This window comes from Gobio gobio (assembly GCF_949357685.1).
Source record: "Gobio gobio genome assembly, chromosome: 25".
Classification (NCBI taxonomy): Eukaryota; Metazoa; Chordata; class Actinopteri; order Cypriniformes; family Gobionidae; genus Gobio; species Gobio gobio.
Window position 1 is genome coordinate 10,776,690 of NC_137121.1, and position 25,852 is coordinate 10,802,541.

At 42.4% G+C, this 25,852-nt stretch overlaps 1 protein-coding gene across 1 annotated transcript; it reads left to right on the forward strand.

Annotated features, from left to right (window-relative positions):
* The first annotated feature begins 651 nt into the window (after positions 1–651).
* On the forward strand, positions 652–25,677 carry LOC307121655 (GTPase IMAP family member 8-like). The gene is made up of 7 exons (XM_079809324.1): positions 652–758; positions 1,310–2,014; positions 11,365–12,069; positions 15,118–15,822; positions 18,297–18,944; positions 23,866–24,045; positions 24,626–25,677. The coding sequence occupies exons 1-7, from the start codon at positions 749–751 to the stop codon at positions 24,898–24,900; spliced, it is 3,228 nt and encodes a 1,075-aa protein (XP_079665450.1). The 5' UTR covers positions 652–748; the 3' UTR covers positions 24,901–25,677.
* The last annotated feature ends 175 nt before the right edge of the window (positions 25,678–25,852 follow it).

The window sequence follows — 25,852 nt, forward strand, 5'->3', positions numbered from 1 at the left end:
TCAGATATATATATATATATATATATATATATATATATATATATATATATATATATATATATATATATATATATATATATATAAAAAATCATATTTAATAATCAAAACGATATGTTTAAAAATTATTTATTAATGTCCTAAAATAACTTGGATGTAACTCTACGCCTTTGCTTCTTTTACTGTATGAGCAAATTAACATATATATATATATATATATAGTTAAATGTTAATAATGTTAAATGTTCCTAAAACAGGAAAATGTTAAGGGGGTTTCTAATCAAAATATGACTTTATTTTACAAAACAGAGCATTGATTTCATAAATGTCCACTGTAGAGGACGCCAGGACTTAAATCATGGTATCTCTGCAAAGCCCCGAATGTGCTCTTTACAGGACATCCAGACTGTGACGTGTAACATGTATGCTGTCAGAGAAATTCACTAAAATATAATGTCCACTACAGTGGACAAAAGTCTATTCGTGGGTCCCAGCATAGACATCATATAAGATGATATGAAAGGTATTTCAAAACAACCTATATGATGTCTATGGGTCCCAGGAGGATACGTAAAATAAAATAACCTCGAAGATCACCTTTGCACACTTCCGCACACCTGTAGACCGTCTGTAGACCCGCTCATGTTGTGAAGTGGCTGAGTGAAAGTCCAGTCAAACTCACATTGAAAGATAAACACAGCTAGTGCTGGTAAACCTTACTGTGGAACTCCGACTGAGACGCTGAAGTAAAATGGACTTAAGTAAGCATTTATTATTTTAAAAACGAATCGTCTTTTCCTTGTTAATTCATTGTAAATAATAATAAAAAAAATAATAAAAAAACTTTAAATCAAACTCGACGTGTTTGCATTGCTACTGCTTTCACTTTCATATTGGTCGATACAGCTAAGAATATTTTGTAAGAAGGGATTGCTTTTTGTTCTTCATAAAGTCGCTTATGCTTATAAATATGTCTTGTCATGGTTCGCGGTTTATTTGAAGAATATATTACCTACAGTCATGTGTTTTAAAGTGCGTGGCTGTGCAAAGTTATGCAACTGCTTGTGCCAGCTGTGTGTGTGCTAAAGAAAGTTATTTTGCAAATACATAGCAATATAGCCCTGAGTTTTTTGTAATGTGTTTTTTTTATTTTATTTTCTTCAAAATTTAGTTAACTATAGCTGATTAACTTAATTCCATTCATGTGGCATTTGTATTATTATGAGTAGCATATTTTAGTACAGCTTTCTTGTTAACTGTTCAGAAAACACACACAACAGGATACGTGTGTTTTATTCTCTATTTGTTTCAGGTGACGCCCGTCATCTCTCAGAGCTGAGGATTGTGTTGATGGGTTCTAGAGCTGCTGGTAAGAGTTCAACAGGAAACGCCATCCTGGGCCGAGAGGAGTTTGACTTGAAGAGATCTGCTCAGTGTGTGAGGAGACATGGAGAAGTAGCAGACAGACACATCACTGTCATTGAAGCTCCAGGATGGTGGAGTCATTGCACTGTAGAGAAGAGTCCTGAGATACTGAAACAGGAGATTGTGCTCAGTGTGTCTCTGTGTCCTCCAGGACCACACGCTGTACTACTGATCATACGTGTGGACACTGAATTTAAAGAGACTGAGAGAAAAGCATTGCAGGAGTATCTGGATCTTCTCAGTGAGAGAGTCTGGAGTCACACTATAGTGCTGTTCACTTGTGGAGACTCTCTGTCAGACACATCTATAGAGCAGCACATTGAGAGTGAAGGGCAGGATCTCCAGCGGCTGCTGGACAAATGTGGGAACAGGTATCATGTTCTCAACAATCACAACAGGAGTGACGACACTCAGATCAAGGAGCTGCTGGAGAAGATTGAGGAGACAGTGGCACAAAACAACGCCTGCCATTTTGAAATAGACAGAAAGATTTTAAATGAGATGAAAGAGAGAAGAAGAGCAGAGGAAGAGAGAGCAGAAGAACGAATGAAGAGGACAAAAAAACAGAGAGAAAACATCAGATCACAGATGAGTGAGTACACATACTTTATAGCTCAGACAGGGCTGTGTTTTTCTATTCTGTGTTTCTCTCTGTTCTCTCTGTTTTCATGTGAAGGATGGACATTATTAAGAGACTTAAAGAATCTTAAGATCTGACCCAACAAACATCAGCTTCCAGGGGCTCTTGGGTTTTGTTGGATCAGTGTGACAATGACAGTCATGTTTCCAGTGGCAAAACTAGACTTTTATTCATGAGGTGGCCGAGGCTAATAGACCGCAAAAGAATATCATGTGTAATACTTATTTGCTTTCATTTTTTTTGACCCATGTAACATCGAATTCTACCAAAATTGCAGATACCAGTGAAATTCCAGAATTCTCAATTCCAACTTCTATATCACAGCAAAAACTACAAGCCTAATAATAAACACAGCAATTACAATACAGTCCTCACACCATCGGTGCTCGGGCCCTAATAATATAAATGTAAAACATTATTTGAATCAAGTGAACAGTCTGCAATAAAATATGATCAGTGCTAAGAATGAAGTGCTTGAAGTTTCAGGTCTAACAGTAAATCAGGTACAGAAATGTAATAATCAAATGTAAAATAACTGCATAATCTTCACTGTATAAATTAAATATAGATTAATGCATGTTAAAGCTAGCTGCAAAAGTTATTCAGGTAAGATCAGTGGGTAATATTTTTTTCTTTTGTTCTTTGATTAACTTTAATGACAGACGGCAGGAGGTGGGCTATAGGCTGCTGTCACTTTAAGACCGAATGCACAATATTGAATCCAATAAATTGACACACATCTGATTTCTTTCTCAACTGCTTACATTCGGTGAAGACATAACCGACTGTGTTTACTATGATACTCGCCAAGGTGGCAATTTTTGGCATATTTTTATGTGTATTTGTCCATTCAAGCGCAAGACGTGCTCTCACAAATAAAACATTTTTCACACAGTAATCTAATGACAGCTTATGACATGACAACAGTCAAGAAAGTGTTATAGGCTTCTGTGTTAAAATGTGTCATGTCAAAAACTGGGGAAAATTACATAAATACTATAAAATGAAAAGACATTTCTTTTAAATGTATAGCGCAGATTTTTAAAGAAGCAACAACATATTCCGAATGGGTGACATTTGCTTGTTGTAACTCTTAAAAATTAAACTTTATTTATTTATTTTTTTCAACACTGAATCTAATACTACACATATTTAACTCTTCAAAATGTGTATTGGTCAATCTCAGGTAACTTTATTTAGTTCTTTACAAGGCTTCTAAGCAGAAGATGGATGTATGTTTTCTCAGTCCTGTTACCAAAACTCATGTGCCATTTAAAAAGCATGTTTAAAACCTTGTCAATTAATTCCTTTGTTCCCATTCAGTCGGTCACGTTCGACGTACGTCGGACGTACCGACGAATTGGGATCACTTCTGGGAGCCCCTATCAGCTTCGAGCTATCTAGAACCGGCCAATGAACAATTGGCGTGCGAGATTTGCATCTCGCGCTCCGCCCCGCGCCGCGGGTATAAACAGGAAGCGAGAGCGAATGCACGCTGTCATTCACTTCGGAGCCACACAGGCATATGAAGGACTCACTCTTCTTCACAGTCGAGTATTTTCGCTGCTATCAAGCAAGAGAGACGAAAGAACCGGAGAATCCAGGAAACGCGTGTTGGAGAGACAGCACATTTCAGTGGGATCCGCGCTGACTCATCGGCTGCCTCTGCAAGCAGAGAAAAACTGCTGTTTTAACAGCAACAGCAAAATCTGTTGGTCTGGTTGGGCGTTTTCCTGCTGAGTACAGGCACGGGCTGCACAACAATCCCGTGCGCTGTCGCGTTTCCCCCTGAGTGCTTCAGCACAAGAGCGTTTCCTCACAAAAAGAGTTCACGGGTGACGTGCCGTCCTTTTCAGGATGTCTTACCACCCGTGCGTTTCTGGATGCGGTCGTTCCCTGTCCCCTGCTGACGGTCACAATCGCTGTCTCACGTGTTTGGGCACACAGCACGCTGAGGCGGCGTTTGTGGATAGTTCATGTTCCCACTGCGGGAACATGACTATCGCGGAGCTAAGATCGAGACTCTCCTACCTCCGGGCTGGGGGAGTCCCCTTACCCATCCCACGAACCAGGGCTGCCCCTAACCCGGGTGGACCTGCTTCTTTGGATGGCCAGGGTGATCTGAGGATCACGTTTAGGGCAAACCCGCCGAGTCAATCTCCGCAGGCCCCTATTCCCTCTGCTCCGCAGCCGGTAGAGCCTCCAGGAGAACCTGCTGGACCCTCCCACGGGAGACCAGTGGTGACTTTTGGAGCTCCAGCAGATGAACAGATGTCAATCGCTGCATCGGAGGGGGAGTTTCAGTCCTCGGGGGATGAAGGTTCAGTCGTACTGCCTCCCTCTGGGAGAGTGGCAACGGCTGCACCGGACCCTGAGATGGCTGCTATGCTTTCCCGGGCCGCCGAAAGGGTTGGGCTCGAGTGGAACCCTCCACCGTGTCCCGAACCCTCTAGGTTGGACGATTGGTTCCTCGGGGTGGGTCGCGCTGGTTCTCAGCGTCCCGCCCCGACACCTTTCTTCCCGGAGGTGCATGAGGAGCTCACGAGGTCGTGGACGGCACCTTTTTCTGCCAGAAACCGGCCGAGTGACTCCTCCCCCCTCACTACTCTCGACGGCGGGCCAGCCAAGGGTTACGTGGGGATCCCGCCAGTGGAGCGCGCCGTCGCGATGCAACTGTGTCCGGCGACCGCCTCTAACTGGCGCGGTGACCCACGTCTCCCGTCCCGGGCCTGTAAGTTCTCTTCCAGTCTGACTGGGAAGGCTTACAAGGCCTGCGGGCAGGCTGCGTCCGCCTTGCATGGCATGGCGCTGCTTCAGGTCCACCAGGCCCAAGTGCTCCTTGACATGCACGAGGGTAGGCCTGACCCAGAGCTCCTCCGGGAGCTCCGGACGGCGACGGACCTCGCCCTCCGGGCGACGAAAGTCACCGCCCGTTCCATAGGTCAGGCGATGTCCACGCTTGTGGTCCAGGAGCGTCATCTCTGGCTTAACCTGGCTGACATGAGGGAGACCGATAAATATCGGTTCCTGGACTCCCCCATCTCGTCAGCTGGGTTATTCGGCGACGCGGTCGAGAGCTTCGCCCAACAGTTCTCGGCCGCCCAGAAGCAGACCGAGGCGAGCAAGCACATCCTGCCGCCGGCGGCGGGGTGGAGGCAGCAGCGGGCCGCCGGGGCAGGATGTGCTTGATCGCCTCCGTCTGCTTCTGGGCGGCCGAGAACTGTTGGGCGAAGCTCTCGACCGCGTCGCCGAATAACCCAGCTGACGAGATGGGGGAGTCCAGGAACCGATATTTATCGGTCTCCCTCATGTCAGCCAGGTTAAGCCAGAGATGACGCTCCTGGACCACAAGCGTGGACATCGCCTGACCTATGGAACGGGCGGTGACTTTCGTCGCCCGGAGGGCGAGGTCCGTCGCCGTCCGGAGCTCCCGGAGGAGCTCTGGGTCAGGCCTACCCTCGTGCATGTCAAGGAGCACTTGGGCCTGGTGGACCTGAAGCAGCGCCATGCCATGCAAGGCGGACGCAGCCTGCCCGCAGGCCTTGTAAGCCTTCCCAGTCAGACTGGAAGAGAACTTACAGGCCCGGGACGGGAGACGTGGGTCACCGCGCCAGTTAGAGGCGGTCGCCGGACACAGTTGCATCGCGACGGCGCGCTCCACTGGCGGGATCCCCCCTCCGACTACTCGTCGCCGAGGACGTCCACCCGCCGCCGCCTCCGCCCCCGCCAAGGCACCGCAGCAGCCTTCCACCAGCCGACGGCGTGGGGCCGGCCGTGGGAAGGATGTCCAGCCCGCTCAGGCCGCTGCCAAGCCAGGTGGCAAGCGTCGTCGCAAGCGACCCTGAGACGGGCCGCCCAGAGATGGAGGAGACTGCTCTGAGGGAGATGGCTGCAGCACCACTCCTTCCCCCGGAGGAGGGCCGGGGACGCACACAAGCGGCCTCCCCACACTCGCACGTCCCCTCCGCGGATGCAGGTAAGTGTTGCACAGCACACTCAGATCCCGCTGCGGGCCGCTCCCATGCCGTCCGTCCCTTCACAGGCTGCCGTTCACGATGTTAACGCAGAAGCGCATCTTCAGGTGCATCCGTCCCCGAGATTGGTTTGCAGCGATCGACCTGAAGGAAGCGTACTTTCATGTCTCGATTCTCCCTCGACACCGGCCCTTTCTGCGCTTCGCGTTCGAGGGACGGGCATATCAGTACAGCGTCTTACCCTTCGGCCTGTCCCTGTCGCCCCGCGTCTTTACGAAGGTTGCGGAGGCGGCCATTGCTCCCATGAGAGAGCATGGCGTTCGCATCCTCAACTACCTCGACGACTGGCTGATTCTTGCCCAGTCGCGAGAGCAGTTGTGCGAACACAGGGACAAGGTGCTCAGTCACCTCAGCCAGTTGGGACTTCGGGTCAACTGGGAGAAGAGCAAACTCTGCCCCACGCAGAGGATCTCTTTTCTCGGTATGGAGATAGACTCGGTCGCCATGACTGCGCGCCTCACCGAGGAGCGCGTCCAGTCGGTGTTGAACTGCCTGAATTCGTTCAAAGGCAGGACAGCGGTTCCACTGAAACATTTTCAGAGGCTCCTGGGGCATATGGCATCCGCAGCCGCAGTAACGCCGCTCGGATTGCTTCATATGAGACCGCTTCAACGCTGGCTACACGATCGAGTCCCGAGATGGGCGTGGCACAGCGGTTCCCTCCGCGTCCAAGTGACTCCGAGGTGCCGCCAAACCTTCGGCCCGTGGTCGGACCCTCTGTTTCTCCGGGCGGGAGTTCCCCTAGAACAAGTGTCCAGGCACTCCGTTGTCTCCACGGATGCCTCATCCACGGGTTGGGGTGCCACGTACAACGGGCTTGCAGTTTCGGGTCTGTGGACGGGGCCTCAACTGCAATGGCATATCAATTGCCTCGAGTTGTTAGCAGTTCGTCTTGCACTCAGCCGCTTCAAAGTGCCGCTCAGAGGCAAGCACGTTCTGGTCCGGACGGACAACACTGCGGCCGTAGCGTACATCAACAAACAGGGTGGTCTACGCTCCCGTCGCATGTCGCAACTCGCCCGCCATCTCCTCTTATGGAGTCAGAAGCATCTGAGGTCGCTTCGTGCCGTTCACATTCCGGGCCTGCTCAATCGTGCGGCCGACGAGCTGTCACGTCAGCAGGTACTTCCGGGAGAATGGCGACTCCATCCCCAGGCGGTCCAGCTAATCTGGAGTCGTTTCGGGGCCGCACAGGTAGACCTGTTTGCCTCCCCAGAGACGACCCACTGTCAGTGGTTTTATTCCTTGACCGAGGGGACCCTCGGGTCGGATGCCCTGGCCCACAGCTGGCCCCGGGAAGAACGCAAGTATGCGTTTCCCCCAGTGAGCCTTCTTGCGCAGACTCTGTGCAAAGTCAGGGAGGACGAGGAGCAGGTCCTGTTGGTCGCTCCGTATTGGCCCAACCGGACTTGGTTCCCGGAACTAGTGCTCCTTGCGACAGCACCTCCCTGGCCCATTCCTCTGAGACAGGACCTCCTGACTCAGAGACGGGGCACCCTATGGCACCCGCGTCCAGACCTCTGGAAACTCCATGTTTGGTCCCTGGACAGGACGCGGAGGTTCTAGGTGACCTACCGCAAGCGGTAGTTGACACCATTACTTCCGCTAGAGCCCCCTCTACGAGGCGCCTCTATGCGTTGAAGTGGAACCTGTTCGTCGACTGGTGCTCTTCTCGCCGAGAAGACCCCCGAAGATGTTCGGTCGCATCTGTGCTTACCTTTCTACAGGATGGGTTGGAGCGAAGGCTGTCTCCCTCCACCCTCAAAGTCTATGTCGCCGCTATCGCCGCTAATCATGAGCTCGTAGATGCAAAATCTCTAGGTAAGCACGATCTGATCGTCAGGTTCCTTAGGGGAGCGAGGAGATTAAATCCACCTCGTCCTCCCTCCATACCCTCTTGGGACTTAACTCTGGTGCTAACTGCGCTACAGAGAGAACCCTTTGAGCCTCTGCAGTCAGCTGAGTTGAAAGTTCTGTCGTTAAAGACAATACTCCTGACTGCGTTGGCCTCCATCAAGAGGGTAGGGGACCTGCAGGCATTTTCGGTCGACGAATCGTGCCTGGAATTCGGGCCCGGTAACTCTCATGTGATCATGAGACCCCGGCCTGGATACGTGCCCAAGGTTCCCACTACTCCCTTCCGGGACCAAGTGGTGAGCCTGCAAGCGCTGCCTTCGGAGGAGGCAGACCCAGCCCTAGCTTTTCTCTGTCCCGTCCGTGCTCTCCGGACTTACGTGGATAGAACGCAAAGCTTCAGGACCTCAGAACAGCTCTTCGTCTGTTACGGAGGACAGCAGAAGGGAAAGGCTGTCTCCAAGCAGAGGATGGCCCACTGGATAGTGGATGCCATCGTCTTGGCTTATCAGTCCCAAGACGTGCCCTGCCCGCTCGGGTTAAGAGCCCACTCCACTAGGGGTGTTGCCTCTTCCTGGGCGCTGGCTCGTGGCGCCTCGCTGACAGATATTTGTAGAGCTGCGGGCTGGGCGACACCTAACACGTTCGCTAGATTCTATAGCCTCCGTGTAGAGCCGGTGTCTTCCTGTGTGCTCACTTCCCATAGTCAGTAACACCGAAGTACCCGTTCTAGTGTCGGCTTGCTGCGCCATTCCCTCCCCTATGGTACGGATGCGTGCGCTTTTCTGCTCCAGTCGAGTTCCCCGGAACGGCGAACCCTGTTGAGTCCTCCGCAACCCGCGGCAGTCGGACGTGGCGGAGCGTTCGACGCCAGGTCTAACACTCGTATGCATTGGTGGAACTTGTGTTAGGCTGGGTTCCGTATGTAGTGACCCCCACGGCGGTCCCATATGTGTATTCTTCCACGGTACGGCTCCCTACGGCGAGCCCGTGTCTTTCCCTCGGCAGAGCTCCTCTGCCGTCTCAGGTACGTGTTGTCTCCCTCCTAATTGGCCGGGGCCACCCCTGAGACTTCCGTATGTTGTGCTGCCCACGGCCAGCCCATACGTGTATTCTCCACATGTTAACTCCCTCTGGGCATGATGTGGCTTCCGCAGCTGCCTTCACAGGCACGCTTTCCCAGCGTTATCCAATACAGTCAGCTGAATGGGTCTTGCGGAACAGCAGCTTTGGCTCTCCCTGCGTGAACCTACCCGTCCGCATCAGATCGGGGTCTGTGGGGCTCTCGCTGGGCGCTGGAAGTGGTAGTAACTATGGCGTTTTCCATAGGGGATCCCAATTCGTCGGTACGTCCGACGTACGTCGAACGTGACCGACTGAATGGGAACGTCTCGGTTACGTATGGTAACCCTCGTTCCCTGAAGGAGGGAACGGAGACGTACGTCCCGTCGCCACAGTTGCTGTACCATCACTGCAGGTCGAGCCACTACGTGTGGCTCCTCAGTGAAAAACAGCGTGCATTCGCTCTCGCTTCCTGTTTATACCCGCGGCGCGGGGCGGAGCGCGAGATGCAAATCTCGCACGCCAATTGTTCATTGGCCGGTTCTAGATAGCTCGAAGCTGATAGGGGCTCCCAGAAGTGATCCCAATTCGTCGGTACGTCCGACGTACGTCTCCGTTCCCTCCTTCAGGGAACGAGGGTTACCATACGTAACCGAGACGTTTTCCCTTCAAGATAGTAAAGATTTTAAAGAAATGGTTGGTTATATGTTCAAATAATTAATATCTGTGATTAAAAAACACTCTATATGAAGACATGGCGTATTTTAATAAAAAACACAAATATTTTTTTTTCATTTAATTTTCTATTATATCAACTAATATTCACAATTTTAAATCAACAAAACAGAGGACTCTACTCACTCCTGTTACTTTTACTCAGTCCTGTTATTTTTCATATGAGTAACAGGACTGAAAGTAACAGGATTGAGTTTTTAAGCAAAAAATTAGCAAATACATGCCAAATTGCCACATGGCTAAGTAGCTAATAGCATGAGGACACTGAGAAAATTGTAGTGACTTACCTAAAGTTAATATTTTTTAAAATAAACAAATAACCTCTAAGAAATAATTTAGGTAACAGGACAGTGCGTTGAGATATGACCTTCTTAGTCAAAGTTACAATTTCATCAAATATACAGATATAAAAATGAGAGGACTTACTTTTGGTCTTCCCATGGCCTACATAAGATCCAGATGATGCAACATCCTTTTGAAAAGCTCGTCTAGTGGCATGTTCCAAGTTTTTAGAGGGGGCAATGTGTGAGGATAACAGGACTGAGTGAAAACCTGCGGACACGACTAAAATGTGTATTTTATATAACATATGGATTTTTTATTTAAAAAAAAATGTTTTAAGCATAGATGGTATATGGAGTCACACAACAATGCAAAAAAAAGTAAGATTTCTCAACGATTTTAATGATTATATTTCATGATAAAGTTTAGATACCGGGGACATGTAACAAATAAAAAAAAATTTAGTGTTCTCAATAGTTAATAATGTTTTAAATTAAATTTTTTACATTTGCAGTTAGATTAATGTTCAGGACACTTTGCTTAATTATAAAATGTATTTTTGAGTTCATTTCCATGCAAATGTATACAAAAAATGTCCTGGGAACTAAAATGTTACCCATTCGGTGGAATGGCTTTTTATTGTGCAGAAGTATTAAAATATGAAAGGCTCCAATACAGAGCGACACAAAGCACTTATGCACATTTTGTGTGCAGAATGATGCGCTTGATCAACACACTCATAGTCTACAGCAGCGGTTCTCAAACTTTTTATACCAAGTACCACCTCAGAAAATATTTGGCTCTCCAAGTACCAGGAGTAATGACCAACATTAAAATACAGTAGCGTAGTAGACCTAACTTCAGCTACAGCTCTGCACAGTTCAAATACGAGACAGTTTATTCCTAAAAAGAATATTTTGTGTTATCAGCCACTTTAACATTGTAAATACACTCTGTGCTTACATACAGGTAAATAAAATAATAAAATAATGATTAAATTAAAAATGTGTTGTGAAGTTAAATTAAAACTGTACTGTACTTAACTGTAAAAAGAGTACCACTAGAGGCAGCCTGAGCACCACACTTTGAGAACCACTGGTCTACAGGAGTTTATTGAGCCTTTTTTTTTACAAGCTTTACAAGTAAATTTAAGTGTAAAGAACGATTCATAGCGCTATTCTCCTTGTAATTTAGTTAACCATAGATGATTAACTTAATTCCATTCATGTGGCATTTGTATTATTATGAGTAGCATATTTTAGTTCAGCTTTCTTGTTAACTGTTCAGAAAACACACACAACAGGATACGTGTGTTTTATTCTCTATTTGTTTCAGGTGACGCTCAACATCTCTCAGAGCTGAGGATTGTGTTGATGGGTTATAGAAATACTGGTAAGAGTTCAACAGGAAACACCATCCTGGGCCGAGAGGAGTTTGACTTGAAGAGATCTGCTCAGTGTGTGAGGAGACATGGAGAAGTAGCAGACAGACACATCACTGTCATTGAAGCTCCAGGATGGTGGAGGAATTACACTGTAGAGGAGAGTCCTGAGATACTGAAACAGGAGATTGTGCTCAGTGTGTCTCTGTGTCCTCCAGGACCACACGCTGTACTACTGATCATACGTGTGGACACTAGATTTAAAGAGACTGAGAGAAAAGCATTGCAGGAGCATCTGGATCTTCTCAGTGAGAGAGTCTGGAGTCACACTATAGTGCTGTTCACTTGTGGAGACTCTCTGTCAGACACATCTATAGAGCAGCACATTGAGAGTGAAGGGCAGGATCTCCAGCGGCTGCTGGACAAATGTGGGAACAGGTATCATGTTCTCAACAATCACAACAGGAGTGACGACACTCAGATCAAGGAGCTGCTGGAGAAGATTGAGGAGACAGTGGCACAAAACAACGCCTGCCATTTTGAAATAGACAGAAAGATTTTAAAGGAGATGAAAGAGAGAAGAAGAGCAGAGGAAGAGAGAGCAGAAGAACGAATGAAGAGGACAAAAAAACAGAGAGAAAACATCAGATCACAGATGAGTGAGTACACATACTTTATAGCTCAGACAGGGCTGTGTTTTTCTTTTCTGTGTTTCTCTCTGTTCTCTCTGTTTTCATGTGAAGGATGGACATTATTAAGAGACTTAAAGAATCTTAAGATCTGACCCAACAAACATCAGCTTCCAGGGTCTCTTGGGTTTTGTTGGGTCAGTGGGACAATGACAGTCATGTTTTCAGTGGCAAAACTAGACTTTTATTCATGAGGTGGCCGAGGCTAATAGACCGCAAAAGAATATCATGTGTAATACTTATTTGCTTGCATTTTTTTTGACCCATGTAACATTGAATTCTACCAAAATTGCAGATACCAGTGAAATTCCAGAATTCTCAATTCCAACTTCTATATCACAGCAAAAACTACAAGCCTAATAATAAACACAGCAATTACAATACAGTCCTCACACCATCGGTGCTCGGGCCCTAATAATATAAATGTAAAACATTATTTGAATCAAGTGAACAGTCTGCAATAAAATATGATCAGTGCTAAGAATTAAGTGCTTGAAGTTTCAGGTCTAACAGTAAATCAGGTACAGAAATGTAATAATCAAATGTAAAATAACTGCATAATCTTCACTGTATAAATTAAATATAGATTAATGCATGTTAAAGCTAGCTGCAAAAGTTATTCAGGTAAGATCAGTGGGTAATATTTTTTTCTTTTGTTCTTTGATTAACTTTAATGACAGACGGCAGGAGGTGGGCTATAGGCTGCTGTCACTTTAAGAGCGAATGCACAATATTGAATCCAATATATTGACACACATCTGATTTCTTTCTCAACTGCTTACATTCGGTGAAGACATAACCGACTGTGTTTACTATGATACTCGCCAAGGCGGCAATTTTTTGGCATATTTTTATGTGTATTTGTCCATTCAAGCGCAAGACGTGCTCTCACAAATAAAACATTTTTCACACAGTAATCTAATGACAGCTTATGACATGACAACAGTCAAGAAAGTGTTATAGGCTTCTGTGTTAAAATGTGTCATGTCAAAAACTGGGGAAAAATATATAAATACTATAAAATGAAAAGACATTTCTTTTAAATGTATAGCGCAGATTTTTAAAGAAGCAACAACATATTCCGAATGGGTGACATTTGCTTGTTGTAACTCTTAAAAATTAAACTTTATTTATTTATTTTTTTCAACACTGAATCTAATACTACACATATTTAACTCTTCAAAATGTGTATTGGTCAATCTCAGGTAACTTTATTTAGTTCTTTACAAGGCTTCTAAGCAGAAGATGGATGTATGTTTTCCAGTCCTGTTACCAAAACTCATGTGCCATTTAAAAAGCATGTTTAAAACCTTGTCAATTAATTCCTTTGTTTTCCCTTCAAGATAGTAAATATTTTAAAGAAATGGTTGGTTATATGTTCAAATAATTAATATCTGTGATTAAAAAACACTCTATATGAAGACATGGCATATTTTAATAAAAAACACAAATATTTTTTTTTCATTTAATTTTCTATTATATCAACTAATATTCACAATTTTAAATCAACAAAACAGAGGACTTTACGCACTCCTGTTACTTTTACTCAGTCCTGTTATTTTTCATATGAGTAACAGGACTGAAAGTAACAGGATTGAGTTTTTAAGCAAAAAATTAGCAAATACATGCCAAATTGCCACTTGGCTAAGTAGCTAATAGCATGAGGACACTGAGAAAATTGTAGTGACTTACCTAAAGTTAATATTTTTAAAATAAACAAATAACCTCTAAGAAATAATTTAGGTAACAGGACAGTGCGTTGAGATATGACCTTCTTAGTCAAAGTTACAATTTCATCAAATATACAGACATAAAAATGAGAGGACTTACTTTTGGTCTTCCCATGGCCTACATAAGATCCAGATGATGCAACATCCTTTTGAAAAGCTCGTCTAGTGGCATGTTCCAAGTTTTTAGAGGGGGCAATGTGTGAGGATAACAGGACTGAGTGAAAACCTGCGGACACGACTAAAATGTGTATTTTATATAACATATTATGGATTTTTTATTAAAAAAAATTTTTTAAGCATAGATGGTATATGGAGTCACACAACAATGCCAAAAAAAGTAAGATTTCTCAACAATGTTAATGATTATATTTCATGATAAAGTTTAGATACCGGGGACATGTAACAATTAAAATAAAAATTTAGTGTTCTCAATAGTTAATGTTTTAAATTAAATTTTTTACATTTGCAGTTAGATTAATGTTCAGGACACTTTGCTTAATTATAAAATGTATTTTTGAGTTCATTTCCATGCAAATGTATACAAAAAATGTCCTGGGGACTGAAATGTTACCCATTCGGTGGAATGGCTTTTTATTGTGCAGAAGTATTATAATATGAAAGGCTCCAATACAGAGCGACACAAAGCACTTATGCACATTTTGTGCGCAGAATGATGCGCTTGATCAACACACTCATAGTCTACAGCAGTGGTTCTCAAACTTTTTATACCAAGTACCACCTCAGAAAATATTTGGCTCTCCAAGTACCAGGAGTAATGACCAACATTAAAATACAGTAGCGTAGTAGACCTAACTTCAGCTACAGCTCTGCACAGTTCAAAAACAAGACAGTTTATTCCTAATAAGAATATTTTGTGTTATCAGCCACTTTAACATTGTAAATACATTGTGCTTACATACAGGTAAATAAAATAATAAAATAATGATTAAATTAAAAATGTGTTGTGAAGTTAAATTAAAACTGTACTGTACTTAACTGTGAAAAGAGTACCACTAGAGGCAGCCTGAGCACCACACTTTGAGAACCACTGGTCTACAGGAGTTTATTGAGCTTTTTTTTTACAAGCTTTACAAGTAAATTTAAGTGTAAAGAACGATTCATAGCGCTATTCTCCTTGTAATTTAGTTAACCATAGATGATTAACTTAATTCCATTCATGTGGCATTTGTATTATTATGAGTAGCATATTTTAGTTCAGCTTTCTTGTTAACTGTTCAGAAAACACACACAACAGGATAAGTGTGTTTTTATTCTCTATTTGTTTCAGGTGACGCTCAACATCTCTCAGAGCTGAGGATTGTGTTGATGGGTTATAGAAATACTGGTAAGAGTTCAACAGGAAACACCATCCTGGGCCGAGAGGAGTTTGACTTGAAGAGATCTGCTCAGTGTGTGAGGAGACATGGAGAAGTAGCAGACAGACACATCACTGTCATTGAAGCTCCAGGATGGTGGAGTAATTACACTGTAGAGGAGAGTCCTGAGATACTGAAACAGGAGATTGTGCTCAGTGTGTCTCTGTGTCCTCCAGGACCACACGCTGTACTACTGATCATACGTGTGGATACTAGATTTAAAGAGACTGAGAGAAAAGCATTGCAGGAGCATCTGGATCTTCTCAGTGAGAGAGTCTGGAGTCACACTATAGTGCTGTTCACTGGTGGAGACTCTCTGTTAGACACATCTATAGAGCAGCACATTGAGAGTGAAGGGCAGGATCTCCAGCGGCTGCTGGACAAATGTGGGAACAGGTATCATGTTCTCAACAATCACAACAGGAGTGACGACACTCAGATCAAGGAGCTGCTGGAGAAGATTGAGGAGACAGTGGCACAAAACAACGCCTGCCATTTTGAAATAGACAGAAAGATTTTAAAGGAGATGAAAGAGAGAAGAAGAGCAGAGGAAGAGAGAGCAGAAGAACGAATGAAGAGGATGAAAAAACAGAGAGAAAACATCAGATCACAGATGAGTGAGTACACATACTTTATAGCTCAGACAGGGCTGTGTTTTTCTATTCTGTGTTTCTCTCTGTTCTCTCTGTTTTCATGTGAAGGATGGACATTATTAAGAGACTTAAAGAATCTTAAGATCTGACCCAACAAACATCAGCTTCCAGGGGCTCTTGGGTTTTGTTGGGTCAGTGTGACAATGACAGTCATGTTTCCAGTGGCAAAACTAGACTTTTATTCATGAGGTGGCCGAGGCTAATAGACCGCAAAAGAATATCATGTGTAATACTTATTTGCTTGCATTGTTTTAACCCATGTAACATTGAATTCTACCAAAATTGTAGATGGGTCAAAGACAAGACGTCACAATTTTGGTGTTCGCATCAAATTATGTTTACTAAAGTCATTTTATATACATAAAAAAACATGTTAAATGCAAGTAAACTGTCTACTTTACTATTTCAAATAACTTTTGTCAAAATAAAATGTCAACATTTAGGGGAAATAATGTTCCAAAGTGTAAAATTGCCATTCAGCGTAATGGTCCGGACTTTGATTTTGCCATTACATCTTTAAATAAATGTATAAAATAACAAGTAAAAAAATATATTTGTTTTCTTGGCATTTTCAAATATGTGTTGGCTGTGTTATATTAAAAGGACTATGTCTTACTTATTTTTTTAAGTATTTAAATAACCAGGGGACTTTTGTCCCGAAAATCCAGTTTGTAAGAGATCATTCAGTGTAACAGGATCAAAAAGCCATTCTGAAATCATATAAAAAACAGATAGTCATTCGGCAGTCTGTGACATCATCAAAAGGCACCCGGAAGACCATGTGGTGCAGCAGAAAAGTGAATTCATTGCTCTTAAATATTTGATAATTCCACCTTTTCATGGTGTGGTATCCTAAGTTACAAAACCGCACGTCATTCAGTGAAATGCCAAAAAAACATTTATATTGTTAGAATGTTTGAAAAATAAGTATATGTTCAAGCTCACTTTTTGAGATGGCCAGCTTATGGCCTGCAATATAAACTGAAGTAGAAGTTTCTTCATTCAGGGTAATGCTTTTTTCATTCAGTGTAACAGATATATTTATGTAAAAAATTAAACAATATACTTATTCTAACCTGTAATCATTAAAATATATAAAATAATGTGATCATTCAATTTTATTATATTTTAAATGATTTTCACTTCCTTACAAATACTTCTTGCTGGCAAATGGGTAAACCTAGTGGTTTGAAGGATAGTGGCAAAGTATAAAGATTTAAAAATTACAATTGATTAGTATTTATGGGCTGGACTTTGATACTTAAATAGAATCGTTTAATATGCCATCAAATGATTCCTGTTTTAAATATGCCTAATAAGATTTTCTGATACATAAATATTGTTACACTGAATGACATTTTAGTGGGTGTCTTCTGTAAATCATGGTAAAAATGTGATAGTCATTATTTTTTGCTAAGAAAATATAAAATTAAACAGGACACATTCTAATGTACAGGAAAAAACTAAATTTAAAGCTGTATTACACATTTATTTTTTTGATGCTTGAAAACCCCTGTTTCGTTTTTGACCCAGATACCAGTGAAATTCCAGAATTCTCAATTCCAACTTGTATATCACAGCAAAAACTACAAGCCTAATAATAAACACAGCAATTCCAATACAGTCCTCACACCATCGGTGCTCGGGCCCTAATAATATAAATGTAAAACATTATTTGAATCAAGTGAACAGTCTGCAGTAAAATACGATCAGTGTTAAGAATGAAGTGCTTCAAGTTTCAGGTCTAACAGTAAATCAGGTACAGAAATGTAATAATCAAATGTAAAATAACTGCATAATCTTCACTGTATAAATTAAATATAGATTAATGCATGTTAAAGCTAGCTGCAAAAGTTATTCAGGTAAGATCAGTGGGTAATATTTTTTTCTTTTGTTCTTTGATTAACTTTAATGACAGACGGCAGGAGGTGGGCTATAGGCTGCTGTCACTTTAAGAGCGAATGCACAATATTGAATCCAATATATTGACACACATCTGATTTCTTTCTCAACTGCTTACATTCGGTGAAGACATAACCGACTGTGTTTACTATGATACTCGCCAGGCGGCAATTTTTGGCATATTTTTATGTGTATTTGTCCATTCAAGCGCAAGACGTGCTCTCACAAATAAAACATTTTTCACACAGTAATCTAATGACAGCTTATGACAGCCTGAGTACCACACTATGAGAACCACTGGTCTACAGGAGTTTATTGAGCTTTTTTTTTTTTACAAGTTTTAAATTTAAGTGTAAAGAACGATTCATAGCGCTCTATTCTCCTTGTAATTTAGTTAACCATAGATGATTAACTTAATTCCATTCATGTGGCATTTGTATTATTATGAGTAGCATATTTTAGTTCAGCTTTCTTGTTAACTGTTCAGAAAACACACACAACAGGATATGTGTGTTTTTATTCTCTATTTGTTTCAGGTGACGCTCAACATCTCTCAGAGCTGAGGATTGTGTTGATGGGTTATAGAGAAGCTGGTAAGAGTTCAACAGGAAACACCATCCTGGGCCGAGAGGAGTTTGACTTGAAGAGATCTGCTCAGTGTGTGAGGAGACATGGAGAAGTAGCAGACAGACACATCACTGTCATTGAAGCTCCAGGATGGTGGAGTAATCACACTGTAGAGGAGAGTCCTGAGATACTGAAACAGGAGATTGTGCTCAGTGTGTCTCTGTGTCCTCCAGGACCACACGCTGTACTACTGATCATAGATGTGGATGATAGATTTAAAGAGACTCAGAGAAAAGCATTGCAGGAGCATCTGGATCTTCTCAGTGAGAGAGTCTGGAGTCACACTATAGTGCTGTTCACTGGTGGAGACTCTCTGTTAGACACATCTATAGAGCAGCACATTGAGAGTGAAGGGCAGGATCTCCAGCGGCTGCTGGACAAATGTGGGAACAGGTATCATGTTCTCAACAATCACAACAGGAGTGACGACACTCAGATCAAGGAGCTGCTGGAGAAGATTGAGGAGACAGTGGCACAAAACAACGCCTGCCATTTTGAAATAGACAGAAAGATTTTACAGGAGATGGATGGTAAAAAGGATTTTGGATCACAGACTAGTGAGTGATATCATCTACACAGTCTCAAATGTATTACCTCCCCATTCTCCTAGAGCTTTTTTTTTTATAGATGTAGTAATAAATAGTTTAAAAGTGTCCATCACACAGACCTCAGGTTGAGCTCTAACACTTACTCTTACAGTAAAATGTAGCGACTATGAGTCAGATAAAATAATAACTCAACAGGGAATTGAATTAAAATGAAAGAGACTCGAATGACACTATAATTTATAAATTATTCAGAATTAATGTTTACACCTTAACTTATTCGCCCGCCGATATGTAAGAACTTAAAGGGGACTCTGTTAAAGGGAAACATGTATATTTAGCTCGAATGAATTAATGAATTCATAGGGAATTTTGAGAGTTTATTTTACAGCCGAGCAAATGACTCTTCCAGCGTTCATTTGGACGGGCCATAAATATCAACTCTGCAGCGGATATTAATATCCGAACAATAGTGAAACACTATTTAACAGCCAGGTAACTTACATAATACAAGAACAGTTATCTTTGAATACAAACGGAACTTTATTGATTAACACATCAAACTAATATCTAACATAAACACACGCACTCGCACATTCACACGTTGCAGAAAGGAAGAAGGTGAGGAAAAGAATAAGTTCTAAGAGAGAGAAATTATGAAATCCCAAGCAATATATGCATTTATGACACATGACCTGAAGAAACCATTGATCAGTAATTTAACCTCCTATCGTTTCTTAGGCAGGGTTATTACATTTGATCTAATGCACCAGTTCAGCTCGGAATCAAGAGGCATTACTTGCGTTTGGTCTCGTGTGTCGTCTGACAAGGGGGATTTCCTTTTCCTGGCTGGACAGGGGTTTTCCCGGATCTTTGATTCACTGAAGGTCTGGTCGTGTCTTGGATCGACGTCTTGGGAAGCCAATCACGTGGCGTGTTGGCGGCTGGATGGAAGTCTTGTGGGCGTTGTTTGAAGTTTAAGCGCGCTGTTAGAAACTCGTTGTTGAGAAACTTTTGCGGCGGAACTTAACAGAACCCGAGACTTAACGGAAAGAAAATAAACTTTAAGTAAAAGAAAGGAAAGTGAGAGAAAAGCAGATGGCCTGAATGAAATCGTTGTTCAACCCATTGTCTCTGATCTTGGTCTGCCACGATCGTCAGATCGTCTCCTGGGAGCTCTCCATTCAGAACTCAATCTGTTCAACTCTGAACAACTCTGAACTGCGAACCAACTTGAACTGCTGTAAACCGAACTGGATTCTTTGTTCGTGTTCTGAGATTAAACTCAAATATTTGCCCATCCCCTGGATGGGTTCTGGCCAATTAGGGTTCAGGGGTGACTGTGTCTCCACTAGGGATGGGCATTTCAAGCAAAAATTTAATTCGAAGATCGCTGGGAATTATTCGATTTTTATTCGAAAATCTCAACTCCTCCCCCGCATGTACGCGTGTAAAGGCTACACACATAAACAGAGAGAGAGAGAGAGAGAGGGAGAGAAACAGTTTATCATACAGATTGAGAGCGTGAATGGTCTAATTCATTAGGGAATAGGCTAGATCAACTCAAGCCATATATTTATTGTAACATGCTGAAACATATGACTGTAATGTGACATCGCCCCAAGTTACCTGATAAATAAATGCCACAAGTCTACAGCGTGCGCGTGAGACGATGTGTTATTCTTCTGTTGTCTCAGGGCGTTTTTACTCTGGCATTTTAGTTCGGAATGGGGCACGGTTAGCATGAAAAAATGCTAATGTGAAAGCTTACCTACAGAGCTTGGTGTGCACTGAGGTACCGAACCCGAGAACACACAACCGGAGTTCGGTTGCACTCGGAGATGTGCCGCGATTCTCGTTAATGTGCAAACAACACTTGTTCTGGAAGTAACCAGCGCACGCGTTTTAGCCGATTACAATGTCATTAGTTCAATAACATACACGTAAGTGATGACAGTGTTGATGATTTACCTGAGATACGATCGCGAGAGCGAGCCTGCAGTGTATTAGCGCATAGAGTGCAATCAGGGCAGCAAATGAATGGCAATTCACAGTCTCCTCAAAAGAGTCTGTTTGCAAACAGAAAAGCCGCCTTCAAGCGACCCACATACGGTAAACCCAAGTGTCGTTTACTCAACTGCACATAATTGCACCAAATTAATTGAAAAAGCCCAGTATATTGACCCGCGTTCTGTTTTCTATCACGCCCGTGCACGTTTGTGATGACGTAAGATGAACACAAACGCACCAGGGTTCAAGTTGAGTGTGAAACCAGACCAACACTGCGGAGGGAAGAATCAGACTCGGACCGCAGCAAACGTGTCCAGTATAAAACACCCTGAGAGCTGGCTGGCAGCTTTTAGGTGCGTTATTGGCAGCGCCTCTGGTTACATGAACGTGTCAGCACCACATCAGCACCGAAAACATGGGGATTTTTTTGGGACGATAATCGCACAAACTATTCGATATTCTATAATTAAATAACTAATCGAATATTCGAAAATCACGACCCATCCCTAGTCTCCACCCCTCCCATAAAATTGGTCTATCTATAGTAATTTAGTTTCCTGCTCTTAAGCAGGGAGTAAATTTAGACCTAATTTCTTATTATAAGGACATGATCAATTCTATAAAGATTTCATTCAGCTCATCTGTTGGATTATACCCATACGAACACAAAATTATCAAACACGATGCCTTTTCATCCACTCATTCAATAGTTACATAATTGCATGAATTGGGAGTGATATACATGCATAATAGTCAGTTGTAACACACTAACAAGCTATGTCGAAGGCTATTTGAATGAAAGTCCAATAATCAGTTATTTGATGCACTCCATCTGTAACAGTTTCTGTGAGTTTGCTTGGAGTTTTAGCTGTCACGTGGAGTTCATTTACCGGTCATTGAAAAGACAGAGATCTGGTTTGTTTCTTTGTCTTGTGATCACAACGAGTCCTCTGTCCTCTTTAACTAAGTTTTGGACAAAAGTCCATAGGAAGTCGGTTAATTATTTTCCACAACTAGTAGCTCCGGGCAGAATGGAGTCTCCATCTCTCTGGTGATCGATGGTCGATTTCCTGGGGTCTGGAGCTGAATTGGGCTTTGTGAAGGGGATGTTCATTTGATCGAATAATTTGGAAGATTCATTAAACTATGTGTCTGCACCCACAATTGCTACACAGTCTTCATTTCTCTCAGATGGTCTCCTATCCTGATACTGACCAGGTTTAACCCTGTTTAGCTTAATTCAGAAACCAGGACAAACCAAGAGCTGCAGGATCAAAATAAATTAATTTGAATATTGTAATCATATAATGTTCTGTTTGTGTGTGAAACAAAGCTCTGCAGTGAAGTGAATCCTCCTGACCAGTGTTGCCAACTCTCACAAGACAAATAAGCAACTGCAGCTTCAAAATAAGCCCCAGAACAAGCCCAATATTATGTTATTTATTATCATCAAAGTTATTTATGACCAATAAATGAGCCTGTGTGAAACTGAAACCACTATGAGTTTGAAAAGCAAAAACAGAAGTGATTTCATCAAATTGCAACAAAGCCTTTCGACATCAACATTGCGAGAATGGACAGCACAAGCAGGGCCAGATCTTTAAAACACTGCTCCCCGCCGCTGTCCCTGTTGTTCAGAACTTTGGTCCAGAACTGTTCTGCCTTGTTTTCCACCTCTGGAAGTCGATTGCCTGATGTTAAGCATCCAGGACTCCAAGATCGCCAGTGTACATTTTCAGCATGGATACTGTGGCTAACTGTGGTTTGTTCTGAGAGTCACTGATGTGCTGAATGATGCCATGGATTTGCTGGAGTCTGTTCTGAACCTGCTTTGCTGCTTCCAGAAGGAAGTCCTGCCATCTGTTCTTCACATTTGTTTCCACAGTGCTGTCTTCTCCAAGAGCAACAGTGAACAATAGTAAATAGTAAAATTAACCGTTCAAACTGGTTATTAATTAACCAGTCATTCAAATCATCAAGAAGTTTGGAATCGGATGGAGGAATGACACGGAGTGTGTGGGGGGCATTAAAGAGAAAACAGTGTCTTCACTTTTATCTTTTTACACATTAATTTCCCACATATAATTGAATGAGGAAAGGAAAAACAAAAGAAAACAGCAACAACAGACTAGCATGTTGACTACTTGAACATACATTTTGCTAACAACACATCCAGCCACCTCCGTTTCTCATAACAAGCGTGTGAAGCTCCGAGTGCAGCTTCATCCTCTGTCACTGGCTGCTGCTGGATTTGTAAATCGCGTTGGTCCGGTTCGGGATCCTTTATCCTATTTTTTTTTCCAACGAACGCCTTGTGAAAGAATTTGGTTTAACTGCTGCCATCTCTACGAAAGTGATCATCATAACAAGGTTTTGGCGGAGTCGGAATGACGGTGTCGCCCGCGCACTTTCGCTTTAGTGGCCAAGAGCGTAAAGTTGAATGACAGGTGACGAGAACCAATAAGATTGGATAAAATAACACGCATCCAATTCTGATTCGCCAGGGACGCAGCGACCTGCGTCCGGAGGAGGATCTTTAAGAAACCAATTAGAGGCCAGATTCAGGTCACATGCTGCCCGTAGATTTTTTAACTCAGATAGACATCCATTTGTCCGGCGTCCCTCACGCCTGAAACCGCATGAAACATATTGAAGAACATATAAAATAGTTAACCCATCAAAGCCAGTTTTTATTAAATGCTGAGGCTCTTACTAACAGCCGGCACGTCGTATGAGTAAACAATTTTATTTTTATTTCACTTTTATATCATTTTTGTATACATGTATATTTCTGGAATGTTGATGGGGCAGTGCCCCAGCGCCCTCTATTGACCAGCCGCCACTGCTTTGGATAAAAGTGTCTGTGAAACACATTACTGTAAATGTTCTTCTACTGATCTGCTCTGTGCTTTCATCATTACAGTGAGTGGAGAGGATGGATATGATTCATGCTCTCTGGGAAGTTCTGCTCATGGTTCATTCAGATCACGATCAGGAGCAGACTCAGCTTTCAGTTCATCACGATCCAGAGATTCATCAAACACAAGTTATGAGTCAGTGGGCATAAAACGATATAACAGCAAAGAATGGCTACCACCAAAAAGTGAGAGTCTTTTGTTTTATTTGGTACTTTCAGTAGACTTTGCTCTCCCTGTAACATTTGTTTAAGCACTGGAACCCATGTTTTCCATGAATCCCAACTGTTTTGTCATGAAAATGTTATATTTTAATGTAGATTGTCATAAATTTGTTACCACGTTTTTCCCCATCATAAAATTTGGACACTTTCTACATCTTTCATTTGGTCAGTTTTTACACAAATGGCAATGCTGATATTTTAATTTATGGCAATTAATGCAAACCTGATATGAAATAAAATAAAAAGCACATATAATACTAATTACCTCCTTTTGAAAGTTTCAGAATGAATCTTTATGGTCAACTTTTATAAACTTTATATACAATAAATAGACTTATCTAATATCTAATAAAGATATTTCATAGATAAAACCAGGATAAAACTTTACTGATTAATAAAGTATTTGTTTAATGTTTTAAAGGGCAGCTGGTAATGATTTCCAATAGGCTACAATATTTTTAGGAATACACTGAAAGTGATAAATGTCAGAATTTTGTTCTATAACAGTTTCATGCCTTTTTATAATTTAATTTCTTCCCTCCAGTGAGTGGAGATGAGCGGTCGGACTCAAGGTCTGTGGGAAGTTCTGCTTACAGTTCCTTCAGATCCCGATCAGGAGCAGACAGTGATTCGGTTTATAGCTCATTACGCTCTAAAGTCTCATCTCACAGCTCAGGATTCGGGTCTTTGCGGTCCATCCAGGAGTCTGTGGAACATTCAGAAACCAGACGAGCACTTGCTTTGCCCAAGATCTCAACGCTTTTCCCAAGAAGATTAAAGAAGCGTGATAAGCATGAAGAAGACACTAAGAAAACTTGAATTATATAAAACTAATGAAAGAGAATTTATCTTTAAATGTTGACATTTATAATTTTGACATAATATTTAATGATAACTATGTGGCAAGCAGGACGAGTGGCCGGTGGTGTGATTGATAATGAGCGCCAGCTGCGTTCCAGACCGGTCTCTTATCTCTCACGGAGGAGCTTCGGAAGCATAAAAGTAGCGATGACAGTGCCTGGACTTTTACGTTATGTTTTGTTTGTTTTATTATGTGTGTTACTTTATTTTGGTGTTTGTTTATTTTATGATGAAGCGTTTAGACGTTCGCCGGTTCCCGCCTCCTTCTTCCCATAACAATGAACTGCGTTACAAACTATTACTAAAACTAATAGCTATGCAGTGGTTTTAACCTTGAGAGATGTCGAGGTTAATTGTAATTCACATTGGCACAAGCTATAAAATAAATATTATTGATATGTAATTAACATTGAAATAGTGCAGTGTTCTTTGATTATTTTGTCATAAATTTGTCCATTTATTAAACTTTCTGTATAATTCATTTGATTTTAAATCCCAGATTTCTGTACATGTACGCAGACACACAGAATCACTGATCCAATGCTTTGCTCTCTACTGTTGGCAAATGCAGCTATGGCTTCTTTTGAAAGATACAGTGTTTTATTTATGTATTGTTTGTGATTTGAAGCTTTTAATGCAGGATCATAAACATCAAAATGCTCCTCAAGAGATCATAAGTGCATAAGTGACTAATGCATAAAATAGTCTGGAGTTTTTGACTCTCCAATAAAGCAGAAAAAACAAGAATCGAGTGAAAGAGTTTTTTATTTGTAATCAGACAGATATAGGCCTGGTTATATTTAAAAATCAATATTGCATTGTAATGTATTCTGACACAGAGTGAAGCCTGCAGAGCGGGTGAGACATGATGATATTGGTTCATGGTGACTTTCTAAAAAAATATTTTAAA

Bases quoted from the DNA above. Each gene is read 5' to 3' on its own strand.
- LOC307121655 (XM_079809324.1), top strand. The intron at 15,823-18,296 runs GTGAGTACACAT...TATTTGTTTCAG, and splicing joins AAACATCAGATCACAGATGA to GTGACGCTCAACATCTCTCA. The intron at 24,046-24,625 runs GTGAGAGTCTTT...TCTTCCCTCCAG, and splicing joins AGAATGGCTACCACCAAAAA to TGAGTGGAGATGAGCGGTCG.